The sequence below is a fragment of the Falco cherrug genome, chromosome 3, assembly GCF_023634085.1.
Source record: "Falco cherrug isolate bFalChe1 chromosome 3, bFalChe1.pri, whole genome shotgun sequence".
Taxonomy (NCBI): domain Eukaryota; kingdom Metazoa; phylum Chordata; class Aves; order Falconiformes; family Falconidae; genus Falco; species Falco cherrug.
Genome location: NC_073699.1, coordinates 51404022 through 51430706, shown reverse-complemented (window position 1 = coordinate 51430706; position 26685 = coordinate 51404022). Strand labels below are relative to the sequence as shown.

General features: G+C 41.3%; 1 protein-coding gene across 1 annotated transcript in view; it reads left to right on the top strand.

The window, feature by feature from the left end:
- Positions 1 to 26685, top strand: part of LOC106630928 (chloride channel protein C-like) — an 81104-nt gene that overhangs the window by 33170 nt on the left and 21249 nt on the right. The window contains 1 exon segment of the mRNA XM_014277246.3: positions 10599 to 10765. Within this exon segment, the coding sequence (XP_014132721.3) occupies positions 10599 to 10765 (167 nt within the window).

Genomic DNA, 26685 nt, shown 5'->3' with positions numbered 1-26685 from the left:
AAAAGTATTTAAAATATCTTGCTGTAAGCTTTGTTGTTTCATGTTAGCATTTTTCTGTATGGAATGAAATATTTCCCATGAAACACCAAAGAGACTTTCTTGGTATGTTTGAGGAAGGAGGCAGCAACCACGGTGCATCGTGGGAGATGTAGTTTAATCTGAGAGGCCAAGGTGAATCCAAGTTTAAAATTCTCAAGAGATGCCAAAATACTCTAAATGAAAGCTTTTTGGGTTTTAACCTAAAAAATACTGCTCAATAGGGATGATAAACCATTTGTCAAGCCACTGGAACATTCCATTAAAAAAGTATGTAGGGAAAAATGAAAGAAAACCTTTTTTCTTTCTGGATGGTAGCCTTGTGAGCCCAGCCCAAGAAAGTCAGAAGAAGTCCCCTCCAATTCATTCATTCATCATCTGTAAAGAACTGCAACTAGGGAACAATGGGTTAGTCTGTAGGTAATTCACAAATTAGAAGAGAATCCAGCTTTATCTTTAAAATAGCTGTTTCAGCTTTGGCACCAGGTTTTTATCAGTAAAATAAACAGACATGACTGAATTGTACATGGATTCAATTGGCATTGAACTTTTAGAAAGTTCAGTTGTGCATCTGAGATACTGAAATTGAGACTGCATCAATGTTTTAAATACACACATTGGAAACGAAGTTGTAATGCAAGAAGATAACATTTTTATATAGTCATTTTTCTGGCTCTGTCTTTCAGTAGCCTTAAAGGTATTTTATAAATAAGGCAATCTAGTGTATTACAACATACAATTGTACATTTGGGACATGTAATACAAACCTTAATGAAAGTTCATGAGAATTTAATGTGCAAAAGTTATTTTTAATTCACAGTATCTTATCTGTTTTTAATTTTTTCAAATTACAAAATCAAATTGGGCTGTCTTATGTACTAATTCTTTGGCAAATTTAATTTGTTTCCAAGTTAAAGACATTTTTCAGTTACATTGTCAGGAAAAGCATCTGAAACCATTAAGTTTTGTTATATTTTTAACTTTAAAGCCTTCAGAACATTGCCAATAGTGTTTTCCTCCAAATTTTGAGGAAATGCTTTATCTCTGGGACAAAAGCTACCATAATAAGCATATCTCTTTTTTTCCAGCCTGAGGGGTTTGTTATCATCTTGAATTAAAACCCCCATGTAATTGGGTGCTCTACTGAATGGGGGGTCAGGGCCAGAAATTCCTGTTTGATTATTGGACCCAGCTGAAACAGGAGCAAAGTGGTTACACGGCACAGCAGCTGCTGGGATGGACGTGGTCTGTCAGGGGGAAGAAGGCTCCTACTGTAGGTCCTGAGAGAGGCAAATCCCTAAGGAGGAGCGTGGCCTTCCCCCTCTGCTAAAGACAGGAGAACAACACATTTTGTTGCAGTTTCAACATTTTTCCTGCTTTTGGGAAAAGGAATAAGACTGGGTCCAGGACACACATGGTGGTGGCGGTGAATGCTGGTGAAAGGCGTGCTGCTGTTGTGAGCAAGACTGAATGGAAGCAGGCACCAAGGGGAAGCTGTGAAAGCATGTGGAAAAGTAGAAGCACTGCAGAAAAGAGGAGCTTAAATGGTGGGACTTGTCCTAATGGCGGCTTTTCGGTCATCTTGAAACATTGAAGAGTGATGATGGAAGAACACTTGAATGCCTAATGGCTGTGCCTCAGGCAAGATTGCAGAGCCAGACCTGAGCTGCTTTCTTGCACCTCTAAAAAAACCCCAACACACTAACACCCTGAACGGGCAGCGGCCACCCAGGCAGTTGTCCACTGGTGGGTTATGCAGCAGCAGGTGACTTTGCTGCAGTTGCTGGTGCAACTTGTGAAACAGCGGTGCCTGGCTTTAGAAAGGATGAAGTTGCACAGCTGTGGAGATGGCTGGAGTGGAGATGTCTGGTGCTTCAGATCACATAGCATGAAGACTCAGGTTACTGTGGTTATACTGCTCCCGTCTCATGCTCTTCTTCAGCCTGGCCGTTGTTCAAAGAAAAGAGAATGTATTTGGGAGGCTTGCGTCCTACTTTTCCCTTTCTCCTGCTTGTTTAGCAGCGTGTATGCAATGCTTGAGACAAGGGAAAGAACGGACTGAAAAAAATGAATACATCCTCACAGCACACTTTGGCAGCATAGACCTTGGGAGATCTCTGATCGTGCCTTCCTCTGACTTGCTTAAGATGGAGGGGTGTGAAAGGGACATTAGGCTCCTCAGGCAAACATAGGCCAGTGCTCTGGAGAAAAAATGATAAGGAGCACACAGCTGCCTTTCAGGAGAGCCTTTCCGGTGTGAGAAAGTAATGGAGCCTCATGACAGGTCATGTCAGCATTTGTTGGGATTTTGACCCTCACTTTAGAATGAATACACGTGTACGTGCTCTGGATCAGGAAGCATTTTTTGCACTGCTGATTAATAAGGCACATACTATGGAGTCCTCACCAGAAACGCAGGAAGGCGTATGTGCCTACTCAGTGGTCAGGTTCCAATTCTTCTCTTCTTAAGTGCTTAAAAATAGTTCAGAACAGTTGCTGAAGCAGGGTTAATCAATACTGAATTTAGCTGTGGTCAGGTTTCTCCCCATGGCTACAGTCTTCATTTTAACTCCCCAGGAGAGAGTTTTCCACCTGATTTTGGTGGAGAAAGGAAAATTTTTTTGCAGAAGCTGGGAAAAACATGTAGTATTCAAGATTTTTCACGTCATGTTTCCTTCAAAAGCAGACAGAGGAAGTGCTTAATTATTTGGAAACTCATTTGGCAGGTTCTTCCCAATGCTAGGCTGTTTAATGCATCAGCCCGTCACACTTAAATACTTTAGGGCTCACTTAATGTTTTTGATTACACCTGTGATGGTTCACAGAAGTTGTTTTGACAGGGTCTAATTTTCTGTTAGTAAGCTTCCTGATTTTTTTCTAATGAAGTGTTTAAACCCTAGTCAAAACAATTTTTCAAAATCTCCAAGCCTACAGTTATTCCTAACTGGGTACACGTTCGCTATGCTTACACTGCCTGTCAGGAGGAGCCCTGTGTGTTTGAATGGTATATTTAATGTTATTTCAGAACCTGATTGCAAGTGATGTCACCTTTCTACAAAGAAGGGGAGGTGCAGAGTAATGCTGTACTGATCCTAGTCTTACTCAAATTGATCCCAAAACAATTGGAATAGCAATGCATAATCAGCAAACTGGTAAATACATCAAGTCCTACTATTTTCTGTTGAATTTGCTCCAACTAGGGGAAGAGCACTGTGTGTTTTTTGGCAGTAGCTTGTCTGGAAAACGAAATAAGTGAAACTGTACTCTCATGGAGAAGGGTATGGGGAATGGTTTTTAGGACCTCAGATTTCATAATGCATTTATTTAAGAAACTGGAGGCTCAGTGAATGGATACCTAAGCTCATTTTGTGAACAAGCTTTTGTAAGTTTTCTGTTCTGGTATTTAAAGCCTAAACTCCTACTGAATTTAAATCTGAAATGAAGCCTGTAGCCCATGGTGTAGAGCGTTTATCAAATAGCCTTGCTAAATCCACTGTCCACTCTGCAGCTGTCTGTAGTCACTGGGCTCTTCTCTTCATGGCATTCTGGAGATGTTTGGTTTAGCATCACTTAAATATGACAGAGATTCATTGCAGTTGTCTATCTTATTTTAAAAAACGCTCATGAATGCTAATTTTAAGAATTCTGTGATACTGTGGGTTAAAAAAGTACAAGGTTGCTTAGCTGGGTTATTATACTGTACAGTGCTTGTTTTGAAAAGATTTAATGTGTGAGCCTGCTGAATGTTTAGGTGTATTCAGCAGTGCACATACACAATGCTGCTGTTTTTATTAATAGAAGGTTCACTTGGCACAACATGAACCAGTGTAACCTTCCTGAGACACAGGTTTTAGACAGCTTTAAAACCTCCTTTCAGGGTTTGGTGTCTGCTATGTATGTAAGATAAAAGAGCCAGATTGCAAAAAAATCACTGATAAATATCTTTCCAGGGGATCTTGGCAAGAGTTGCTGCTATCACCTTTACTGTTTCCGCTATCACTTGCATCCATTGCCACAACCTGTCAAAACAGGTGTATTTATAGACCTTGAGGGACTGAAACAAGAAATCAAACATTTGCATAGCATCTTCCATTCAAGTTCCCAAGGACTGAGGCTTAAAGGATTTTGATATGTTTCCAGGGATTACTTAGCTGTGCTGGGTATTTCTACATTTTCTTTAGCAATCTGCTGCTGCTGTGCTTGGTCTTGGAACTAGAAAAAGTTGTTCTCTCTTTTAACAAGGAAATCATCAACAAAATGCTGGTTGGCTTCAGAAAAACTCCCACAAATATTTAAACCTACATCAGAGAAAAACGGGACAAGATCTCACTGAACATTATGAATTAAGGTAAATTAAGAAGCAGTGCATGAGTGTGAATTATAAGAACTACTTTGCTTGAAGAGAAAAACTAAGCGCCCTGCACTAAGACATTTTTTTGCACTCTGTCTTGGTAGTAATTAAGCTCTAGGGTGCTAGAGGCTGTCTACTTCTTGTAATGGCCTGGAATAGTTAATGGAGTTGAGCTCTGGAAGAGGAAGAATCCCACTAATTGTGTAATCCTCCTGGCACTGGGGTTTGGCAGGATGTCCTCAGAGTGAACCTACGCTGGGTGTGCCGCCCTTTGTAGAGCGTGATGCACAGCTTCGTGTGCCTGAGGCTGCAAGAAATAATCATTTTCAGCAGTGTGAGGGAACATGAATGCATAACTTTTTGGGGCTAGCACGACAATCATGTCTTTTTAGGAGATTTATGTTTACTGTATTGCAGCATCCCACTTTTCCAAAAATTTCCAGCAGTGATAGTGATGAGTGATAAGGAGATAAAGTGAATTGAATTAATGGATGTAGTCGTAGGACTGTAAAAGATTTCTTTAAAGGTGAAGTGCACAAGAAAGGAATATTTTTCACTTAGTAAAAGAGAGATTAATGGAAATGCAGGGAGGGAGTATTCAGCTGGATCGATATGTGAAGAAGGTGCCTCTTTTGGAGTAATCCCAGATGAAAACAGCAGATCATGATAACAGCATTTCAGTTCATAGTTTGTCTGGACATTATTAAGTGGGAAGTAAAGTGACTCAAGCGTTCAACGTACAGGTTGCTAAGGGCCAGCAGGTCATAATTGAGAGATTAAAGAAACTGAAATGAAGATCTACATTGTTTATGAAAGGGCTGTGATGATACAAATATCTAATCATGGGAGACATTATTACCGTAAACTCCTGCTCTCAAGAAAGCTGCACGAACAGCTCTTTTAGTGCTGTGAATAGAGAATTGTTCTCTCCTTCCCTTCTTTATGTCAAGCAATCAGCTTGCAACCTTGTTGGCATTTGCTCCATGAAAAAAACAATCAAAGGTTTTCTGTTGGGTACAAGCCCTCCACCCTTTGGTAATGTTCTGTTGACTGTGAATGATTTTATTCTTGGTGTCTTTAATCAATACTAGCAAAAATTTCAAATGAGAGAAGTTCTGGTTGTATGTGAGAGAAACAAAAGTTGCTTTCCTGGGGGAATGTGTACTCCTCCACAAAATCTGGTGGCATGGAGACCAGGAAACTGTGCCTAGAGCTGGTGTTTTGTGCCAGCTGCAACCTCAGCTCCCAAACAACTGGATGTGGCTGATAGTACCAAGACTTCCCACTCACTCTCTTTTTAAACTTGCTTTCAGACATATTGTCTTGTACCTTTGTCCAGCAGTCGCTTGTTTTTTTCCAAATATTTTTCAAATTCCAGACTTTGCAGTTAAGTGTTTGTGACCGGATGAAGAACATAAAAAGCATTTCTTTGGGAGAGTTTGCTTCTACCAAGTACGATGGTCTTTATATCATGGGAAGGGAGAAGATTCTGTCTTTTGTTTGTTCAGTTTGCCAGACAGCTCTCCTATTTGAACAAATCTTGAAAAATGAATTAGGCTACAAAATATATTTTTTTAATTTTATTTTTTTATAAGCCTTCTCTCCTGCATTTGTCGTTGTAAGCTGCAAGTAGCAAGAGAGCGCTCTTGCTAAGTGGGTTTCCAGTAGAAGAAAGAAAATCGATTTGCACTGTGTAGCTGGCTTATGATCTTTTTTTTGACATTATTGAAGTATGAAGGGTTCAGGGAATATTCACTGTATCAGCAGCCTTGCGCCTAATGAGGTTGTTTGGACTCTGTTCTCTGAGCTGGAGTAAAACCTTTGAAACATGTTAACCACAATTTGATTGAAAAGTGGGGGAGGGTTTTAACAGTGAGCTTTAAGTAAACTGCATCTTTTGAATTTCCTGAGCAGCTGCCTTTCTCCCTTTGATGTACTGTGCCTGGTGATGTTGTTAATGAAATGCATAATTATGTGTTATATAATAAAACAGAGCTGACATGAAGGTGCCTAATAGATTATAATGATGTGGAGGCCTGAGAAACTCAGGACCATGGGGGTTGTTGAAAAGTGCCTCCAGTGACAAAGAAGATATTTAAATAGGTTTGAGTAACTGTGCTAATAAACTAATTGTGGTCTCTGTGTGTAAATGACATTTTTCAAGATTTTGTATATAGAGAGAATATTGAAAAAAATAGGTGCAATTTACTAGGCTGCTGATGTATGAAGTGTCAGCGTCGAGTGCTTCCAGCGCCTATTAGCGCTGCTGGCTTTACATAGACGACTGCCCTAGGCAAAGACATTTTTGGCACAGCCTGCCGCACCCGTAGGATCAAAAGGAAAAAAAAAATATCTGGCAACATACACCGAGAGTAAATTGCATCCTAAATAGCAGCCCCTAAAATGCAGGCTCGGAATGAATATCAATAAACAAAACATCACATTTAATGGCCAAGGAGTTCGTATTTGGTGGCTGCCCCCAACTTACTCCCTTCCTTTCTCTGCTTTTGTCACCTTTATTTTATCTCTCCCTCTGTAATACACTGCATAATTTGTTCTTTTCTTAGATTCTTTAGGGACTGGTTTGAACAGATAGGTATTTTTAAAGGAGAGGCAGCATAAACTTCCAGCCCCGGACCACATGGGCTTTTAATGGTGTTGGGCTGCGGCTGGGCTTGCTTGGCTGCTGTTCGGGGCTTACAAGGGTCCGTGTGTGGGGAGAATTAGTATGCAGGGAGCTCCAGTGTGAATTTACAGCCTGCTAGTTACTTGGCACTAATTCCCTGGGTGGATGCTTCTAGTACCTACTAAGAGTGCTTTTGTGCAGGCTGACTTTGAGTGCTTTTGCGTGAGTTAGGCGGGCTCCTTTTTGAAGGTAAAGTATGTTGTTTTTCACTTCCCAAGCACCAAGGGTACCCAGGGCAGTTAGTGCAAAGTAGCTAATACACAGTAAATTCACACCCAAGATCACCCAGCACTAACGTCCTCATGCAGCCAGTCCCAAGGCTCTGCACTTTGTCTCTCTCAGCAGGGAGCAGACGGCCATTCTCTAAACTGGGAATACTAATGAAGCCTTATGAAGAGCACATTATATTGTGTGCGTGTGTAAGTCTGTGTGTGTCCATTTATTTATGTCAGATGACTTGAATCTATCACAGTTCTTGGATTAACTTGTGCTTCCTTGATTTTTATCAAGATACCCTAAGGAGAAATTTGCTGCTGCATTGCTGTCTTCCCTGTCATTAATGGACTTAGGCTGTAGGTCCAGGTTTTGATGAATTCTTCCTTTTTCTCCGGTGCTAAGAGTGGCATACTTTTTCTTGTATGAGTGACTGCATCTTTTGTGTGTGAATCTTTCTTTGTTGTGATTTCCTTCCCCAGCATTTCTCATTTGATCTCTGGAGTTTATTCTTGTATTTGATATGTTTTTTGTAGCTAATAAATATTCTCTCACAACTTGAGAGTCCCTAGTAAGCAGGAAATAAGGTTTTCTCTGGCTCTCCAAATACTTGGATGTGAAATCAAGTAATTTTTTAATAGAACTTTTGCTTTAGGCTGGGCTTCATAAATAACTTGATCTATAATTAGTGTATACCTTCACCTTATCTTAAGGTCACATAATGAGTAAAACTTTCACGCAAAGTTTTCTTGAAATTTTATGAACAATTTTATCTGTTTTTCATGCTCATGCCTCATAAGATATAATTGATTTCTATGTCATCTGCAGATTGGCTTCATGGTTTTGCTTTAGTATTGCCTATTTCCAAGTGAATTTCATATCACTAAAATTGCCTCTCTAGTTTCCATGTGCTGTGAGAGTTCAGGACAACTCTATCAGCTCTATTTTGGCCGAAGTTTAAACTTACTTACATACAAAAGATATTGCTCAAAATGCTTTTATAACATGTCTTTCTTTAATGACCTCAACCATACTAGCCTGCCAAAGATAAACAGCATTACTGCTCTGCAGGCATTAACTCTTGGAGGAACTGAAGTCTGATGCTGAACCCAGAGGCACTTGCTGTGTTTGATGCACTTCTATAAGGAGGAGCCATCCCCTCCCAGATCCCAGCACTCAGGAGGGTTGCAGGGCTGGGGAAAATCAGCACAAGCCTCAGAGTTTCTCAATAGCAGATGTAAAATGCTGCTGGATGTTTGTGACAATAAAGGATGAGGGCCTGGGCCAGGCGAGCTTGACTGCTAGAGGGTGGGAGGGTAGGAGGAAGGGATAAAATGGGATGAAAAACAAGGAGGGGAGCTGAAAAGCCAGTTCCTGCTGGCTCTTGCTGTTCTGGAGATACTCTGTATAGGTTAAAGCAATCACTTGAGAGTGTTTTTTAGAGTTTGAGTTTCAAGAGCTTTTAAATTTAGCGTTTTAGAGTGGTTTTATATTAATTTTTAATGCTGGTTTTATTCTAGAAGAGTTCCCCATAGCAAGATACTTTTAAATAAAACCTTTAAAGGAATCCACAACAAAGGAGTCTCCATCTGTGTGAATCAGTTGCTGCAGATATGATGAAGCAATTCTTAGAATCCCACAGTTGCTGTTTTCCTTTCAACTGACATGTTCCTGGTGTTTTTAAATAAAACAGTTCAATACTAGGTTTAAAGAGACATTCAAAGAATGCTGTGGTGTTATTAGAAAGCTCCGGCTGTGTCCAAGCAGAAAGGACAGTTGCATGACCCTGTTGTATGTGGCTGACCATACCCTATGCGTCCCTTGTTGGGATGTACTGTAAATCATCCTGGATGTTATCTTTCCAAACCCAGAACAGAAACAGAAGGAGGATGAAAGTATAAGCCTGGGTAAATTTGCTACAGTTTATCAGACAGAAATGTGTTCATTGGCATTCTTTGAATGTAGATGCTTGGAGTACTTAACAATCTCTAGCTAATGAGGTCTATTAAACAGCAATGTGCTGCAATTCACTTTGGCTGAATTAGAAGTTTCTGAGCAAAAGCCTCTTAGTGTTATGAGAAAAGTTTGCATATTTAATCCCGAGATAATTGCTAATGAATATCCCTTTTTAATATGATGCAGTAGTAGGGGAAATAGTGGAACTGAAAGGAGGTAGAGTCAAGTCTTACAAAAAAGTCTTATTAAGGTAGAGTAAAGAGAATGTTTCTGTGCGGTCATTTTCACCATGAAAAATATTTGACTTTATTGTGAGTTGGGCATGAGCAGTATTATGTGCATTCACATTACTCTGTGTGTACGAGAATTTGCTCTGAATCCTTTATTCAAAGGCAGTTGTACTGGTGTGGTTTGTTAAGTCACCGCCACCACAGCTGTTAGACGTTCACAGTAGCAGGGCAAGTGAACTCAGCCTACCTTTGCGCTGCAGTGAGCTCAGCCCACAGAGCTGTTACGGTGGCTGTGTCCAACCGCTGAGGCAAAACCAAATAGTTGGAGGGGGATAGAGTATTAACCCATATAACATACTTTGCTGCTTATCTGACCATACCCTCACCACATAGGGAGAAAGTGCAAGTATACTTAGGAAAGATGTTTTAGGTGAGATACCATAATTTGTGCATATGTTTCTCTGCAAACAGTGCTGCAGTGCCACATTCATGGATTTGTGATCACGGGGACAGGGATGCCTGCACCATGCCTCATGTTGCTGAATGTTGTTCAGCATGGTAACTGCATGATGTTCCTGCTGTTGACCTCCTGAGCTGGACTTCTGTTGAAAGCTTCTTGTTCCCTTTTCTGGCATCCTTCAAGACAATGTTTGTAGAAGGAGCTTGTTCTGTCAGGAAGCAGCAGTATGGGAAAACAATTTTATATCTCCTGAGCTCAGCAAGAAAGAAAAAATATTTGGATTTGTTTGCATTTTTTAATATTTGTCACAATGCCAAGCTATTTTAAGCAATCTGGCTACTCCATCTCTACTTACCCTCCTCTGATACTTCAAAATTATTACAAGCCATGTGAAATATGGGAATCAGATGTAAGTCTTAATGTAAGTGTAATGCTTCAAGCTGATAGGAACGGGAGGGGGAGCTGTCACTGCATCAGCCAAGACTGGTGGAAGAGTTGATTGATTACCTATCCCTGGGAAAGGAGGGAGGAGTGCCCTTCCACTTTTAGCAGACTGAATTGCTCCTTGTTCCCTTGTGAAAGAAGTAGGCAGTCCTGTGCAACCATTGCCATTGTCTCCAGGTATATGAAAAAAATGGAAAATCCTTTGCTCTGTTTCCTCCTTAGGTAGAGATCACAAATGATGTTCAGTCCTTGCTACTGGTAACGCTGGCTGTCATGGTGGCCAGGATGATCGGTGACTTGTTCAGTGCATCCCTGTACAGTTCCCTCCTGAAGCTAAAATGCATTCCCTACTTGGATATGGAACCTTTTGTTCATCACAGGAGAAAATGGTGAGGTCTCTTATGTTGCTGATCTGTAAGTTTTCTATGCCATGTTCTGCACAGAGACTGTTTGGGATCTCTGCGAGCCGGAGCTTGGAGGGACAAAGGAGTAAAAGGAGACCCTGACCCTGAACAGTGTCCCCACAGTTTGATGTGCTGTACAAATAAAACAAGAGGCTCCTTTTCTCTTCAAGTTTATGGTATGATCTGAATTACCACTGTCGCCAGAGTCCTGAGAGCAGTAAGTGCTCTATAATGCCCTGTTAGATGCTGTTTATTAGTGGTTCAATTGGTCCAACGGGAATTCTAGTAGAGGTTTTCACAGAGAGTTGTGACTGTTTCTTGTGAACAGGTGCCATAGAGCAGAAAAACAACGGGGTATGTAGAGTCCCTGATGGTGGAGTTTGCCTTACCCGACTTCTGGATGACTAGTCTGGGCTTCCCGTGTGTTTGGTACTGTAAGATGTACATTTTCAGCAGCAATTCCTGCCATCCAAGCATAGAATTTTAATGCAGGTAGGATGAATTGTCTTCTGGAAGTGCCTCCACTGACTATAGTCTAAATTAGTAGCTTAGAAAAAAAGTTACATTTTTTATTTTTTAATTTATGCTAATCCAACCAGTGTTGTGTATCTTCCAGTGTGTGAACCAGTATCCAAAACTTTGGTCTGTTCATGGGTGCTTTTAACCAGTAATAAGAATAGTTTTCTTTCCTAAATGTAGGTGCTGAGTCTACATTTATCTGTAAGTGGTGAGAACTCTGTACTGTTGTCTTCTATAAAATAATTAGCAGAATTGCTGATTTTTTAAGATATTCTCTATGAATGAATTAGGTAATGTGGTGAAGAAATAGAAGGAAAAATCAATTAATTTATTTACTATAGAAAGGCTTTTTGTTTTGCTTAAGGCATGTTTGGGCAGTATATCTCCACAGCCAAAGCTGTTTGCAGGATACTTTAGCTGTCATTTCTCCCAGTATTGAGGTCTTTTGGACGATATCTTAGTTTTAAATGACCCTTTAGAAGAATACAATATTGATGACTCACACTGTCCACACTTTATAACTTCCAAATGCAGCCATATCTGAAAGTTTTTAGCAGGCACACTAAGTGCTGGGTATAATCTAACTGTATTTGACACGAGAGGAAAAAGAGCCAGCAATGTGGTAGGAGGAAATAAAAACAATCTGTGACATTATGGATGACTTCTATATGTACCATGGCAGATAAAACAGAGGGGAAGAAGCCATAAAATTTCCCATAGTAATCCAGTTAAATGACTAGTCCATGGAAAGAATTACAGCTGCTTTCCTGGTTCAGAGTGAGGTCCTATTCACTTGTAGGACAAATGTGTATATACAAATATGTATAAAATTGCATTTCCCTCCCACTCCTTTCCCTTTCCTCTCCAGGAACATTACAGAAAGTTTCTGGATTACGCGGTCACAGGATATACTGATACTCTGAAGCGAAATACATAGTATCACAATTTGGTAAAGATTTTATAGCTAGATACTTTACAGGCTGCCAAGTTTCAGTCTAAATCCTCTCAGACATAGTCTGACTAGGCTGATAAACATCTGAACTAGTGAAAAGTCTTGGCAGTCAGGTGAAATCCTCAGCGACTGGAAAAAGGGAACCACCATACCCATTTTTAAAAAGGATAAAAAGGAGGACCCCGGGAAGTACCAACTGGTCAACCTCACCTTTGTGTCAAGTAAGATCATGGAACAGATCATGGAAACATTTGGAAGACAGGGAGGTGATCCAAGACAGCCAATATGGCTTCACAAAGGGCAAGTCATGCCTGACTAATCTAGTGGTCTTCTGTGACAGAGTGAATGCATCAGTGAACAAAGGAAGACTTATGGATGTCATCTACTTGGACTTCTGTAAGACCTTTGATACAGTCCCGTACAATATCATTTTAGCTACATTGGCGAGATATGGATTTGATGGATGGAACATTCAGTGGATAAGGAATCAGCTGGTTGGCTGCATCCAAAGAGTTGCAGTCAATGGCTTAACGTCCAAATGGAGATCAGTAACAAGTGGCGTGCCTCTCAGGAGTCCATATTGGGACTGGTACTGTTCACTATCTTTATTAATGATACAGATAGAAGGATTTTACCCTCAGCAAGTTTGCGGGTGATACAAAGCTGAGTAGTGCGGTTGATATGGTTGAGGGAAAGGATGCCATCCAGAGGGACCTTGACAGACTTGAGGAGTGGGCCGTTGTGAACCTCCTGACCTTTTTAAGTAGATCCAGAGGAGGGCCACAAAAATGATCAGTGGGCTGTAACAACTCTTCTGTAAAGAAAGACTGAGAGAGTTAAAGAGAAGGCTCTGGGGACTCCTTATTGCAGCATTTCAATACCTAAAGGGGGCTTATGGAGAGAGGCTTTTTACCAGGGCCTGTAGGCCAAGGGGCAACAATTTTAAACTAAAAGGGGATAGGTTTAAATTGGACATAAGGAAGACGTTTATAATGATGAGGGTGGTGAGACACTGGAACAAGTTGCCCTGAGAAGTTGTTGGTGCCCCATCCCTGGATGTGTTCAAGGTCAAATTGGATGGGGCTTTGAGCAACCTGGTCTAGTGAAAGAAGTTCCTGCCCGTGGCAGGGGAATGTTCATTAAAGTTTCCTTCTAACCCAAACTGTTCCGTGGTTTTGTGATTCTATGGCACCGGCCCATTTCTTGGTCTCTCCAGCACACTTCTTGGATGCTGTATACTACCTTGTCATCCCCTCAAACAAATGCAGCTTCACCATTAAGCCACCTTAGACCTCCAGGATGTGGACTGCTCCCTAGAGCTGTCTTATAGCTTAGGCATCCCAAACCTTGAATATTGACTCAAGGGAACTCTGGATCTACAATCTGCCTCTTAAAGCAAAATATGTCATAACTGAAACAAACTATGAAGCCTAACATGCAGTCTTTGTAAGAATTTGAAAACCAAGATCCTGTTACTTTACCTAGCATGAGAAATACACGGATTAAGACAAGGCACTTAAAAAAGAAATTAGTCCCTGTACATGTTTCCTTATCTCTGTTTCCTCATCACTTCTGAGCATGCTTGAAACTTGAGTCAAAACTCCACAGAAAGGTGCCTGGCCATGACTTTTCTTTCCATTTCTTTTCCCTGCAGACCAAGATTTCTCATTTGTTTTCTTTCTGACTAGTCCTGCAGCTATCCAGATGCTGTGGGAGCCTGCCTATCTGTTTCTTTAGTCTTTTATCTCAGAGTGACCACACAGAGTATGTGAGGCTCTGCTGTTTTTAAGTTCTAATTACTTGCTACACTTTGGGATCATTTTTATCTTCAGATGCCTACACCCAGGTGTAATTTTGCACAGGCTATCCTCTTTCTCTGGTTGTGTCAGACTGGCTGAGGGTTTGCAACCACATTATTGCTGCTCTGGGAAAGTGTCAGTGACACAATTACGTGTGTGGCAGGGTCTACATCCTCTTTGTTCAGTCTTGGTTATTCTCTAAGATCACAAAATGTATACACTGTGCATTGCTGGATTCCCCAAATCATAACAGGGATGGGGGTTAACTGTGTAGGAACTGGTAGCTAGCATATCTTAATAATCAGGTGATAAATTGTATTTGTGTATGCAGCCTGAAGGATTTGGATAACTAGCAGCTTGCTGAAATGCCACATAAATTGGGATCCTTCTTCAACTGAAACTGAAAAGCCTTTGGAAAACAGTGCCTTGCTGGTAGCAGGGAGGAAAAATGAGAAACCCAAGAGAATGCATGTTTTTACATTCTCAGCACTTAACACTGTTAGAGAGAAAGTGTGGATCTTATCTTCCCTAGTTTTTCATCGGTGTTAAGGATGAAAAGACTTTATGTATTTGATAATTTGTTGATTCCTTTTAGAGGGCTGGATAACATCACCAGGCAGAAGATGTGCTAGACACTGAACTGAGAAGCGAAAATAGCCTTTACATGAACAAGGTGGGGGGTGGCATTAAGGTCCAGATCCACAGAAGAATTTAACTCCTAACTGCTATGGAAATCAGTGGGTACATTAAGAACCTAAATTATGTACATGATTACTATAAAGACACCTCTGTAAATACAATTATAAATGAAGCTAATGGAAGCGAGACCTAGATCCTCAGTGGTATTTCATTACCTAATGTGTATTTAGGCATTGGCATCTCTAGATACTTTTCTACGGAGCAGAGAGGCTTGAGATTTCTTTTCTTAATAGACATTATTGTTTTGGAACGTCATTGATCACCCTGCCTGTTGTATTCTGTGCCCTGGGTGACAAGGCTCAAACACAGCTGTATCTAGTACAGGGTTGCTACAGTGTACTGTGATTTCCAGCTACATTGCACACCACTGTAAACACCCCCCCTTATAAAATCTGGTTCACTGGAGCACTCAAAGCTTCTGGCTGCCAGGGAATGTTCTTTAATGAGGGTAAGGAGTACTTGAACACATCTATGACTTGGCAACTCTTCCTGCTTTTTATAAGCTACTATACACTTCAGAGAGAAAATATCTTAGAGGCTACTTTTTAATGGGACAAGTTTACTTAAGAGCTGAGTGCAGCTGGTGCCAGTACTTCTGTTTTGTTCTAGCTTAATATTAGCCTTGTCAAAGTTCTTATAGCGTCTCCTGGGTGTTTCTGTATTGCATGCCATATAAAGATGGTTTTGGGAGCCAAGAATTTTGGCTGGAATATATATTATAGTGGTCTCATTATATTTTTTTAGAGTGTATCAGAGGTGGCCCTATATTAAAGATCCATGGAGCAGGGCTGATTTTTTTTTTCTTTCTCCCTTCTAGTTTTGCCTTAGCCCACACCGCAGACATTGGATCCAGAATGTGAGCCAACCCAAGTTTGAGGGCTATTTGGGATCCAAGGTCCTGGTTTGGCCTGTTATAAAATTTGGGGTAATTAGTGAACTTCTTAGATGAGGCTTTGGATTTAGAAAATCACCGGACTTTGTGGGGGCAGGGGGGTGCTTTTGGTTTGGGCCTAGACTAGCAACTGCTAAACCAAAAGATTCCTCACCCGTCTTGCTGACACAAGTGTTCATTCAAAGACAACTCACCAAGATGCATGTGGTGCATCCCATCTTGCCTCTTTGAGAAGCCAGGGTGTGTCACGGCTGCTTGACACTTCCATCCTGAGAGGCATCATCAGGAGGTGGGCTTGGCAATGGTTTCGTATCAGAGGGCATCCAGCCCATCTTTTGTAGTGTTTGCGGTAGAAGCTGGATCCTGTTCTGGCTGCACAAAAGAAAAAGGGAGCTCCTGTAACAAGGCTACACTTTGTCTGGGGAGAACCCTGACTGCTACAGAAAAGATGGAGGGAAGGTGGTGAGATGTGGGTGAGGTTTGTTAAAATGACATTTGGGCTTTAAGTTGCCTCTACGTCACACTTAAGCAAACATGGCAAAGAACCATTTTTAATCCCAAGCAAACATGGCAAAGAACCATTTTTAATCCCCCTTTTTTGCCTATTCTCCTGTGCTGGGTTTTGAGTTTAGTGTGATTCCATTACCTGAGAAGCAACTGTATGAGCCATGAACAGCAATACTGACCCCCTGACAAAAATACTACGGCAGAGCCAGATGTTGCTTTGTGTGCGTGGAAGAACAACAGCACAGCCTTGCCTTGTTTTCAGTGTGGGGTTGGTGGTGCCCATGTGGGATGGGTGAAAGGACTTATTGCTCCCTCCTGACCCTGAACCAGCTCCCGCACATCTCTGTGGGTAAACCCAGCCTGTCTCCCTTCGCAATCCCTTTAATCTGGCAAGAGACTGATACTAGCTTGCTTCGCTGTGCTTGAGCCTTCAGGCTGTGCTTGGCTCCAAATTATCTAGAACTGCTCTAAAGGAAAAGGTGAAGACTTGGTGCACCTGAATCTGTGTGACGATGGCCGTCTTAATCTGAACATGAATGGAAGGTGAAATTCCAGCTGGGCAGAGTTACTGCTGTATATTAACCCCAATACTTATGTTATTGATGCACTTTTTTTGCTCTGTGATAGGTGGTGATACACAAGGCTACTTAGCTCTGCAGTTTTCAGGAGATCTGGTTATCTCTCTTTATAGGATTTTGGGGAAAAACAAGTGACACTGGGTGATCTACAAAATGAGCTAATGGGCCTTTTCAGCCTTAATCCTCAATGACCAGAGATGCTGTTTTCTTGGAATTTTTTACTGTTAAATTTCACCCCAAATTTCAAATTTATCTTGAAATTATTTGTGTCCAAATTTGAATAATGTCTTTTAGGAAAAAAAGTCACGTGCAAACAGTGTAATCATATTAATATGAATATTCAGACGAGACAGGAAGAGGAAGACTACAGAGGGAAGCAGGAGACCAAGGAGGAGTGACTGTTCTTTTTTTGGGTCTGCCCCACTTCCTTATGTTGCTTTGGCCAAACCAATTTATTTTTCAATCTTCTCAATTATAGAAGGGAAATTAGTTCACGTGACTTCCAGCATCTGTTGTCTTTACCAATTATTGTCAAGTTTTTAAACAAAAGGTCTTATATAAAGGCAAAATTTTGTGTGAACTCTAGAAGATGATTTTTGACCTGCTCTAGTTTTGACTATTTAATGAAGTTACTACCTAAAGGTATTATGTGAATCACAATGACTTTATTTATTTAGATTGGTAAAACTGTATAAAGGTGCCCAAGATTCTGGTTGCATTACTGTTTATTTTTAGAGTGGAGTCTGAAAAAATAAAACAAGTTACTCTTCCTATGCTACAGTAAATACCAGCAGATATAACCCTTCCTCCAACCTAAAATAAACCTTTCCCACCCTTAGCTGTTCACTTTCCTAAAGTGTCCAGGATCAGAGGAGGAGCTGGTGCTGTGCCCTCAAGGTTAGGAGCTGCAGGCCTACACAGGGCAGTGGAGCTTGTCAAAAGGAGGGCTCATGGAGTCCTGGGCAGCAGCACCCTTCTTTGATGGAAAAGGCTGGAGGCTGAGTAACAGCTCACAGCTGATCTGGTGCATTTGGAAGTCTATTGGTAGCTACTGCAGTTCTCATAACCAAGTATATAAGATAGAAGCATGAGTACAGAAAAATATGATGACAAGGATAGTGAAGATGAGCCAACAGCCTGTCTGATTGAAATCCTTGGAGGACCTTATAAATACTTCACTGTTTACATGGGGCAAAATTACCTTTCCATTAGCCTAAAATGTTTTACACTGGAATGTTTTCAGGCTCTAAGAAATTACGTTTTCTGATATGTCTAAAAACTGCAGGCTCAGCTTCTTTATTGATGCATTTTTTTCATGAACAATTAAAGCTGGATTCTCCCCTGCCCCTGAATATGCAGAAAGGAAATGGCAGTTTCTACCAAGATTATGTACTGATTGTGCTCACAGTGTGCTAAGAAGAAAGCATTTTGAATTGACAGGTGAATGTTGTACTGTGAATTATCAGATAGATGCAGCTACATGATCTGCTTGTATTATAATTCAGAAGTGGTGAGAAAAATGGCTTTCCTGTGGTGAGATTTTTAAAAGAAACAAACTTGTAAGGAGTTTGAAAGACTGGTTTGGTGCAGTTGGTCAAAACCTTAGTGAGGAAGATTGGAGGCATAAACAGGCAGATCAAGTACATTGAGTTTTGAAGCAGCTATCCTGCTCCTTTGGATTCTGTCACAAGGCACTCCTCTTAACTGTCCGAAGCAAGGTCCCTGTCAGAGTGTGAATGGGACTGTCATGGGGCTGGCAAACCTGCTGCAAGTATTGGGTATGCTGTGACAACAGGCGTGAACTTAATATGAGGTTCTGGTTCTTGCTATGAGATGAATCAGCTGTAAGGTCCATAGTGAGTGTAACACAGACCTCTTCACCTCGTGGAGACGTCTTTCCACAGATGTCTTGGTTGCTGCTGCAGCCTGTCTGATGTTGAGGGAGGGATAACAAATCCATACTGGCTTTTGGTGTGTTTTCAATTTCTGGGGAGTTCTGTGAAACTGAAAGAAGCGACTTCTGCACACTTTCTGCAGAAGGAAAGGCACCGAAGCAGCATCTGGAACTAATCACCTGTGTTTCACAGCTCACTGGTGGGCAGCGAGCGAGCTGCTTCGGCTCCTACGGGCCTTTACGTAAAACATGCACGCAGCAACTTTCAGCTGTGGGAAACTTGAGCCGGCTTCTGCTGGCCCAGTGAGGAGGAGATGGCCTCCCTTCTGGCTCACCTGGGAGGGCAGGCTGCCTGTACGGGTACCAGCGCAGCCTTCAGATGTGGTAGCACGCAGGTGGAGCGTGCACATACGCACACGGAGAAATCGCATCCAGCCATCGGATGGAGTATTCCACTAATTGGAAAGTCTGCTCCAGTGTCTGGCCCCCATTTGGCAGATACCAACAGTTTCCAGTTAAAGCCAGCCAACCTCACCAGCAAGCCAGCTGTGCTGGCAGAGCAGCTGATCTCATGAAGATGTCATTGAACAACTGTTTGAACTCATTCAAGAAATGGTGGGTCTGACTCGCAGTGGGCTGAAATCCCCTGGGGGTCTTTGCTGGATAAGGGAATACAGACATCTGTTTATGTAAGAGTTACATGTAAGGATATCATCTTCATTCTGGCACTGGGGACTGCTTCCAAGTTCACCTTAAGCTGAAATGGGTTCTCTTTGCTGTTCACATATACGTCACTTTTTCTGTTCCTGTGAGTGTTGCTACATCCTCATGAATATTAGTAGCTTGTCGTAGCAGTTGCCATGATGGAAAGAGTTATTTATTTACAAAGAGGAAACAGATGGCACAAAATACTTTAATGAATTTCAACATGTTTGAGAAATGAAATACCCTTTTTAGAAATAGTATCAGTTTTGCGAAGCCGTTAAATGCTATTTCACACAATCACAAAGGAGGCTTGTTCTTCAGTACACTGGGTGTATACAGAGCCACCGCAGAAGTAAGGCAAAAAAAAAAAAAAAAAAAAAGGCATAGAAAGCAGTAGTTTTATGAAAAGCCATAAAGCCATGAGCATAGTTTTATGAGCTGCTGCCATTCAATACGTTGTGACAGTAGGTGAGTGGGAGATGAAAGCGACAGCAGACGGAAAAAGCCTGAAGAAGCTGAGTCCTGGTGTTGGGGGTAAGGAAGGAAAGAGAGAAAGCAAGTCAGATACACAGAATTTGCTCCCAGAATGTCAGGTGCAGAGAGATCACCACTCATTTTCTGAAAACCAGATAAGTAATACCAGCATTCATGATGTTATTTTTTAACTGGGAGGCAGGTACACATCATATATTCTCCATTTGTTGTGGTGGGTCCTTGCCATAAGTCATAACTGATGAAAAAACGCGTGGTGCACATGAATAGTGCATAAGAGCAGAGGGGTTAGTTAAAGAAAAAAAAAATTAGATGATGAATATATGTAGAAAGTTGTAGCTTACAGTATTTTTATGAAAAGTTAATTATGGTTTCCAGTGTGCTTGTGGTGTAAGAAGTGGGCTAGATTTGTTTTAGAAATGAGAATGCTGAAGTTTGAGGGGTTAAGCGCCTTTTCCAAGGAAGCTGATTGTACAGCTGGAAGGAGAAGTGCTTTTGCTTGAAATCCTGGTTACAGGTGTCAAAACCTTCTACTTACTGGACTGGGAACAGGGTATTATCTGTATCTCCAGATACCCAACGTTATGTTTTAATAACCTGACTACACTTTTCTACTAGAAAGTGCCTGATTCTTGGAAGGACTGAGCAATTTGACATCTTTTTCATATTTTTTTCTCCCAACTGTATTACTTTAGTTTACTTATTTTGTATTCTGTTAGACCTAAATCTCTGTACCTCTTTTGATGACTGAAAGGTCATCTAATAGTCTGTGTCTGATTATTAAAACATATCTTGCTGTCACTGTCCATTTCCAAACATTTTAAAGCCAGTATTTTTAATATGCTAGTCAGTGCTTTCTTGGACCAGGCAGAATGGAAAAGCTAAGGTGGCTGGTACAGTACATGAGGGTGGAGGCCCTGAATTAAGCTTTTATAAAAACTGTCTTATAGGAGCTTTCCTCTCTTCTTTCCAGTTTGGATTAGGTTTTTTTGGCATACATTTGCAAGAAACTCATTATGTCATTGCATTCAGACTGCAAGGGCAGCTTAGTATTTTGCAAATTTCCCTTGGAAATTGCTGTGCGGTGACCTATCCAGAGAACACCTATTTATTTCCCTGTTTGGTTATAAGCAAGATCACGAGGTATTTATTTTAGTGCTTAATTTACTTGCTTCTCTCACCTTATTCCTGTGGAAGTTTGTTTGAAACACTTTGAATATATATAGCTTGTGCTGGTGTCATTTTGAGAAATAAATTACTTTGCCTCTGGTTGGTTATAATGCCAGGGCAGATGGATTTAACACAAGCTTAACACTTTTTTTTTTTTTTTTTTAAAAGATTCCTACTGGCTTAGATAATAATTTGGAAAATACAGGGATAGCTAAATCATTCTCATTCTGAATACAGTAATAATAAGTACTATGTCCGCCAGGGTTAACCCATGAGACATCAAGATAGCTAATTGGTTTTGGGTCTTTCTTTCTGTGTACATTTGTGTACATTCATATTTGTTCTCTCTAGAGATGACTGGGTGTTGCTTGCAGATGTCCTCCTTTCCTGAGCATTTAGCTGAGCAGCCTCCGTGGGAGGGTGTTTGCTGCAGGTTCCCTGAGAGCCTGAGTGCTGCAGTATCCCCCATGCCTTGGAGCTCCCAGGTGAGGGTTTGGATGCCCCATGGCTGAGGTGAGAACCCATTTTTGATCTCTCACATTTCCACCAAATGTAGTCTTCTACAGGTCTTATCTGTTGGATGCCACACTTCAATGACCATGGTGCAGAGCTTTGTGTTGGGCTTGCAGTGCTGCTGCTGTATGTGTAAGGGCTGGGAGCAGGTGCATGCCAGAGAGCTGCTTGTTCTAAGACATTTCCACACTCACTACTAATCATGTGGGGAAATGCACTGAATAGAAACACCAAGTGAGTTTAGATGCCTTCAGGTTTGGGTGGAAGCAGTGAGCAGGCACTGTCAATAGCTTTGAATGTTCAGATGCCTGTACTCCCCTTAATGCTGACATGGCTAAAGTAGGCTGGTAGTTACAATTTGTACATTTGTTTTTGAACTCGCACTGTGAAAACAAAGTCAAGAGCTATGACATGTTTTTACCTACAGTTTTGCATGGGGTGCGCTGAGGCCATGGTGTTTAAGCTGCTGTTTGAGCAATTCGAGCATGTGGATCCACTCACGTGATCCTTTACTGCTTATCCCAAGGTCTCATGCACAACCTAATTAATTTTTTTTTAAAGCTGAATGTCCTTGTATAAACAGCTACATCTATGCAAAGTGGGAAGGAGCCGCTATTCTTCTAACTCAGTAGTATTTTATACTGACAGTGCTCATGGGAAAAACTTAGTAAGGGATAAAGGAACAGAAAAGCAAACTCTTGGCAGAAAACCCCCAAACATTCAACGTTCTCCCCCCACTCCCCAATCCATCTCTTTTCCAAAACACAAAGGCTTTCTTATCTGTTTCCTTTGTTTCTTTTTTGTTCTGCAATTTTTCAAGCATGAGAGAGAGACAGTTTCCCAGCTGATTATGAGACCTTGTGGAAATCCATTTGTCTTTAGTATACAGTAGTAGCTAAACATACGTAACTTTCAAATCCTCTCTGGGAAATAAGTGACAGAGACATTCAGCTAACCCAAACAACACATTTCACAATAAGTGCTGTACTATCGGAAGGCCTTTAGACTGTATAGCTAAATGTCCACTCATTTAAGGACATGGAGGGACCCAGGATGAGGGGGTGCTGGGAAGCCTGTCATCTTACAGTCAGTGTAAATATTTGTAGATATACTGAATGGAGACTGAACTCTGCCAAACTTTTGGCTCCTGATATAATGAGAAGAATTTCCCACTCAGTTTAGTGTTCAGCTAAAACAGAGACAGCAAGCAGTTGTAGGCCTTGTCTGCCATGCAAAGTTCCACTGAAAACTGTTTTTATATAGATCTAATTAAACAAAAGCCCATCACTAGCATGCATACACTTACATCAATGCACATGGTGATTTTATTGGTGTAATTTAACTTTGAATCAGTTTAAATGTGTCTATTTCAGGGGTTAACACTGAGCACAGCAAATCAATTTTAAAATTAATTTCATTTAAGTGGTGTCCTTTTCCAGCATAAGGGGGTTTTATAGAGCTTTTTGTTTCCCTTTATTCATCTCAGGGTATTCTGTGAACATATTTGAAGAACGATTTTTTCACAGAATTCACTTGCAAAACTACTGAATTCAGTCATCTGCACATGATTAACATTTCTGTGGTACATATATACTATTCTGTTATATAGTGAGATCAATATTGGCATGTAACTTTTGGATAAGCTTTTTCATAGTCTGTTTTTACCAAATGTCTTGTTGAGAAGAAAATTGGTGGGCCTGTGACAAGTATGTAGAAATCTTTTTTTATAACATTTTAAGAAAAAAAATAATTGCATTTAGATGTAAGCAATTTCCTGCGGTGTTGTGGGTTTATTCACAATGGGGTTTCTTTAAAGATGATAAAACAAAAGAAAGCTAATATAAACAAACTGTATTTATATTTAGTAGCAGCTACAGGTATTCATAGCAGTGTAGATGGTTCTGTACTAGAATGATAATTATGAAATAAACCTGTTCAGTTTTTCTGGCCAAATGAAGTGTATTTTTTAAAAAAAAAAGCATGCCTTAGTCTCAGAAAATGCATGAATAGTAGAAACTAGAACTGAATAACTCTAATACTTGCTGAAGTTTAAAACATGGGTAAGTAATTTTAACAACCTCCAACCTAATGATGTTCCTCTAAACTAACCAGCCCACCCTCTCAATTGTTCAGAGTCCTGACTATGCTCAGACTAAAAATCACCACAAGCATTAAGCAACCCCCGAAACAACCTCCTGAGAATTATTTATACAAGATGCGGTGGTCACTCAGGGCAATAAAACAATGGTTTACAAGAAGCCCAAATAAAACCTAGGGCTGTCCTGAGCAGGATGGCCAGTGGTGAGTCAATGGGTAAACACTGTCTGTGCAGAAAGAGCACAGGAGCGCCAGCTGAAAAAGATGAGGGCAAATCTGTGAATAAATCCAAGCAAGCAGCACTGCCTGTGCTCTCATGTGCTGTGGTCCTTGGAGTGTGTTTGAGTTAGGATTATGCTTCTCTCCCACCCCTCTTAAAGTCCTTTTAATAATTTCAAACTTGCATAAAATACAAAGTAAATCCTATCTGAAGAAAAGTTCTCTTGTACTGCGTGTCGTCTAAGGAAACCTCCCTGTTATGATTAGATCTGTTACGGTTAGATCCTTAACAATTTATTTCAGTGGGAAAACTTCCATTGGATTTAATAGCAACAGGGCCTGAACTACATTTCCACGAATCATTTCAAGACAGTTTACCATTCAGGGATATTGGCTTCTTACCAAATGGCATTCTTCTTTAGGTCATAAGGCAGATTGTCTTTGTTCAATGTTATATCCAGTCTCCTGGATGTGCACTTGAAAGGAACCTGAAACTTGGATATCAGAACTTTGGTGAAATAGCCTTAATACTTTAACACATTACGTTACTATAGTGAATTACATTTTGGGAGAAAATGTTCTCACATGTCCTATAAAAGAAAAATTTACACTAGACCTGTTTTAGCAGTGTGGCTACAACTCTGTATCTCTCCTTGAGGTAAGTCTAATTATGTAAGAAAGACCTACTTGATAAAATCCACGTGTAAGTACCTCTTGTTATTCCATACAAAAAGGCATTTTTAACATGGTAAATGAAATGCCCTTGCTTGAAATGACATTGTTGCATAAACACAAGTGTGCAGCAGCAGTGACACTCACCAGCTAATCAAAGCACCCTTGGATGGCATTTGGGCAGGCTCGTGGCTGTGCAGGAGAAGGGACCCACGGACCGGGGGGCACTCTGTGCAGGCGCTGATGCCTGGGCACAGTGTGCAATTGCCGTCTAACTGGCCTGTGGGCAGCACTACTATCTTGAGGGCTGTGAGCGCAGCCTGGGCAGCTGGCATGGCTGTTGGCAGGCTAGTGTAGGTGCCTGGGATGGTTTTTAGGTCCTGTCCACTGTACTCTCCTGGCTCTTCTGTGGCTTTCTTTTGCCATGTTTGGATCTTGGCGGCTGCTGGGAAGGCTGATCCTCGTAAAGGTGTGTTAAGCACCCATTTAATGACAGCCTGAACCCCCAGCTACATGGAAGGAGGGGCACCAGGAGATCATGGTATGTTGTGGGTGCCAAATGGAGACTGCCATGGTGGGGAAAGCTGGAGACCTGTGACTCCTGGCAGTAAGAAAATGGTACCTTCTCCACTTTCAGGTCTGACTGCAGAATAGGTTTAGTGCTCTGGAAGCAGATGGAGGAGGACACATGATTTAGTGACAGCAGCCATAGGGAAGACACTCAATGCCTTGTTTGCTTCACTGTCTTACCGACAAGGACTCCTAGGTCTCTGAATTTAGTGTAAGGATTCAAGAACTACCAGCAGTAATTAAGGACCAAGTGAGTGATTACTTGTGAAAACTTGAGCCATGTCTATGAGACCAGATAGGCTGCATCTAAGGATGCTGAGAGAGCTAGCTGATGTCTTTGCAAGGCTGCTGTCGTTCATCTTTGAAAGGTTGTGGAGACTGGGGGAGATCCTCAATGATGGCAGAATGGTAAGTATTGAGCCTGTGTTTAAAAAAGACAAAAAAAGGTCAGCCTAGAAAACTACAGGTCAGTCTGCCTCACTTCAGTCACTGAGAAAATCATGAAGGGAGTCATCTCGGAACAGATTTCTGGGCATATGAAGGAGAAGGCAAACCACGCCTGACTGACTTGATTGCTCTCTATGCAGAAATGAGTGGTTTGTGGATAAGAGGAGAGCAGTGGATGTCAGTGACCTTGATTTTAGCAAGGCTTTTGACACTGTCTTGCATCATGTTCTTGTATCCAAGATAAGATGTTACAGTTTAGAGGCTGAAAAACTAGGATGGTGTGGAATAACTGGTTGGATGATTGTCCTTACAGGGTGGGGGTTAGTGGATCATAAACTGCCTGGAGGCCTAACAAATGGAGCACTGCAGGGTCTATCCCTGGACCTGGCCTGTTTAGCATTTTCATAAATGACATGGAGGAGAAATGGACTGTACTTTCAAGAGAATTATGGGTGTTGCCCAACTGGGATGCTCAGGTCTGGACCACTTGCACTGTGAGGCTGCAGGACTGGGGCTTGTTCATCGTGGAGATGAGGAGGCTTTGGAGGCATCTAATAGTCCCGTGTTGTCATCTGTCCGTTGTTCCCCCCTACCTCCCACCACGCTTCTCCATAACTATTGGAGATCGCTGAGCAGATGGAGCCATGGTCTTCACAATGGTGTGTGGTGGACAAGAAACAACAGGCACAAGCTGAAACAAGAGATATTCATACTGGATATGAAGAAATACCTTTCCACCATGATGACAGTGGGGTAGTGGTACAGGCTGCCCAAAGTGGTTGTGCAGTCTGCATCCTTGGAGGTTTTTAAGACCTGACTGGAGAAAGGCCCAAGCACATGGTTTGAGCTCATGGCTGAGTCTACTTTCAGCAGGAGGCTGGACTAAAGAACTGCTGAGGTTCCTTCTGACTTGAATGATCCTTCATTCTTATGATCTTATCAATACAACTACAGTTTGGCTTGATGTTTTGCTGAGAAGCAATATATTGGTGAAGGCTTTCTTTAGCCAATTCTATTTAAAGATGCCTTGGCCTTGAAGAGTCTTTCATAAAACAACTCTTTTGCTTGCTTGTCTCCTCCACTCCCAAAGTCAGGTTATTCTTTACAGCAACAGACAGAAGACTCATTGAAAGAAAAGTCACTGACAATGAGCAGTGAATCAGTGCCAGTCCTTAGTGTG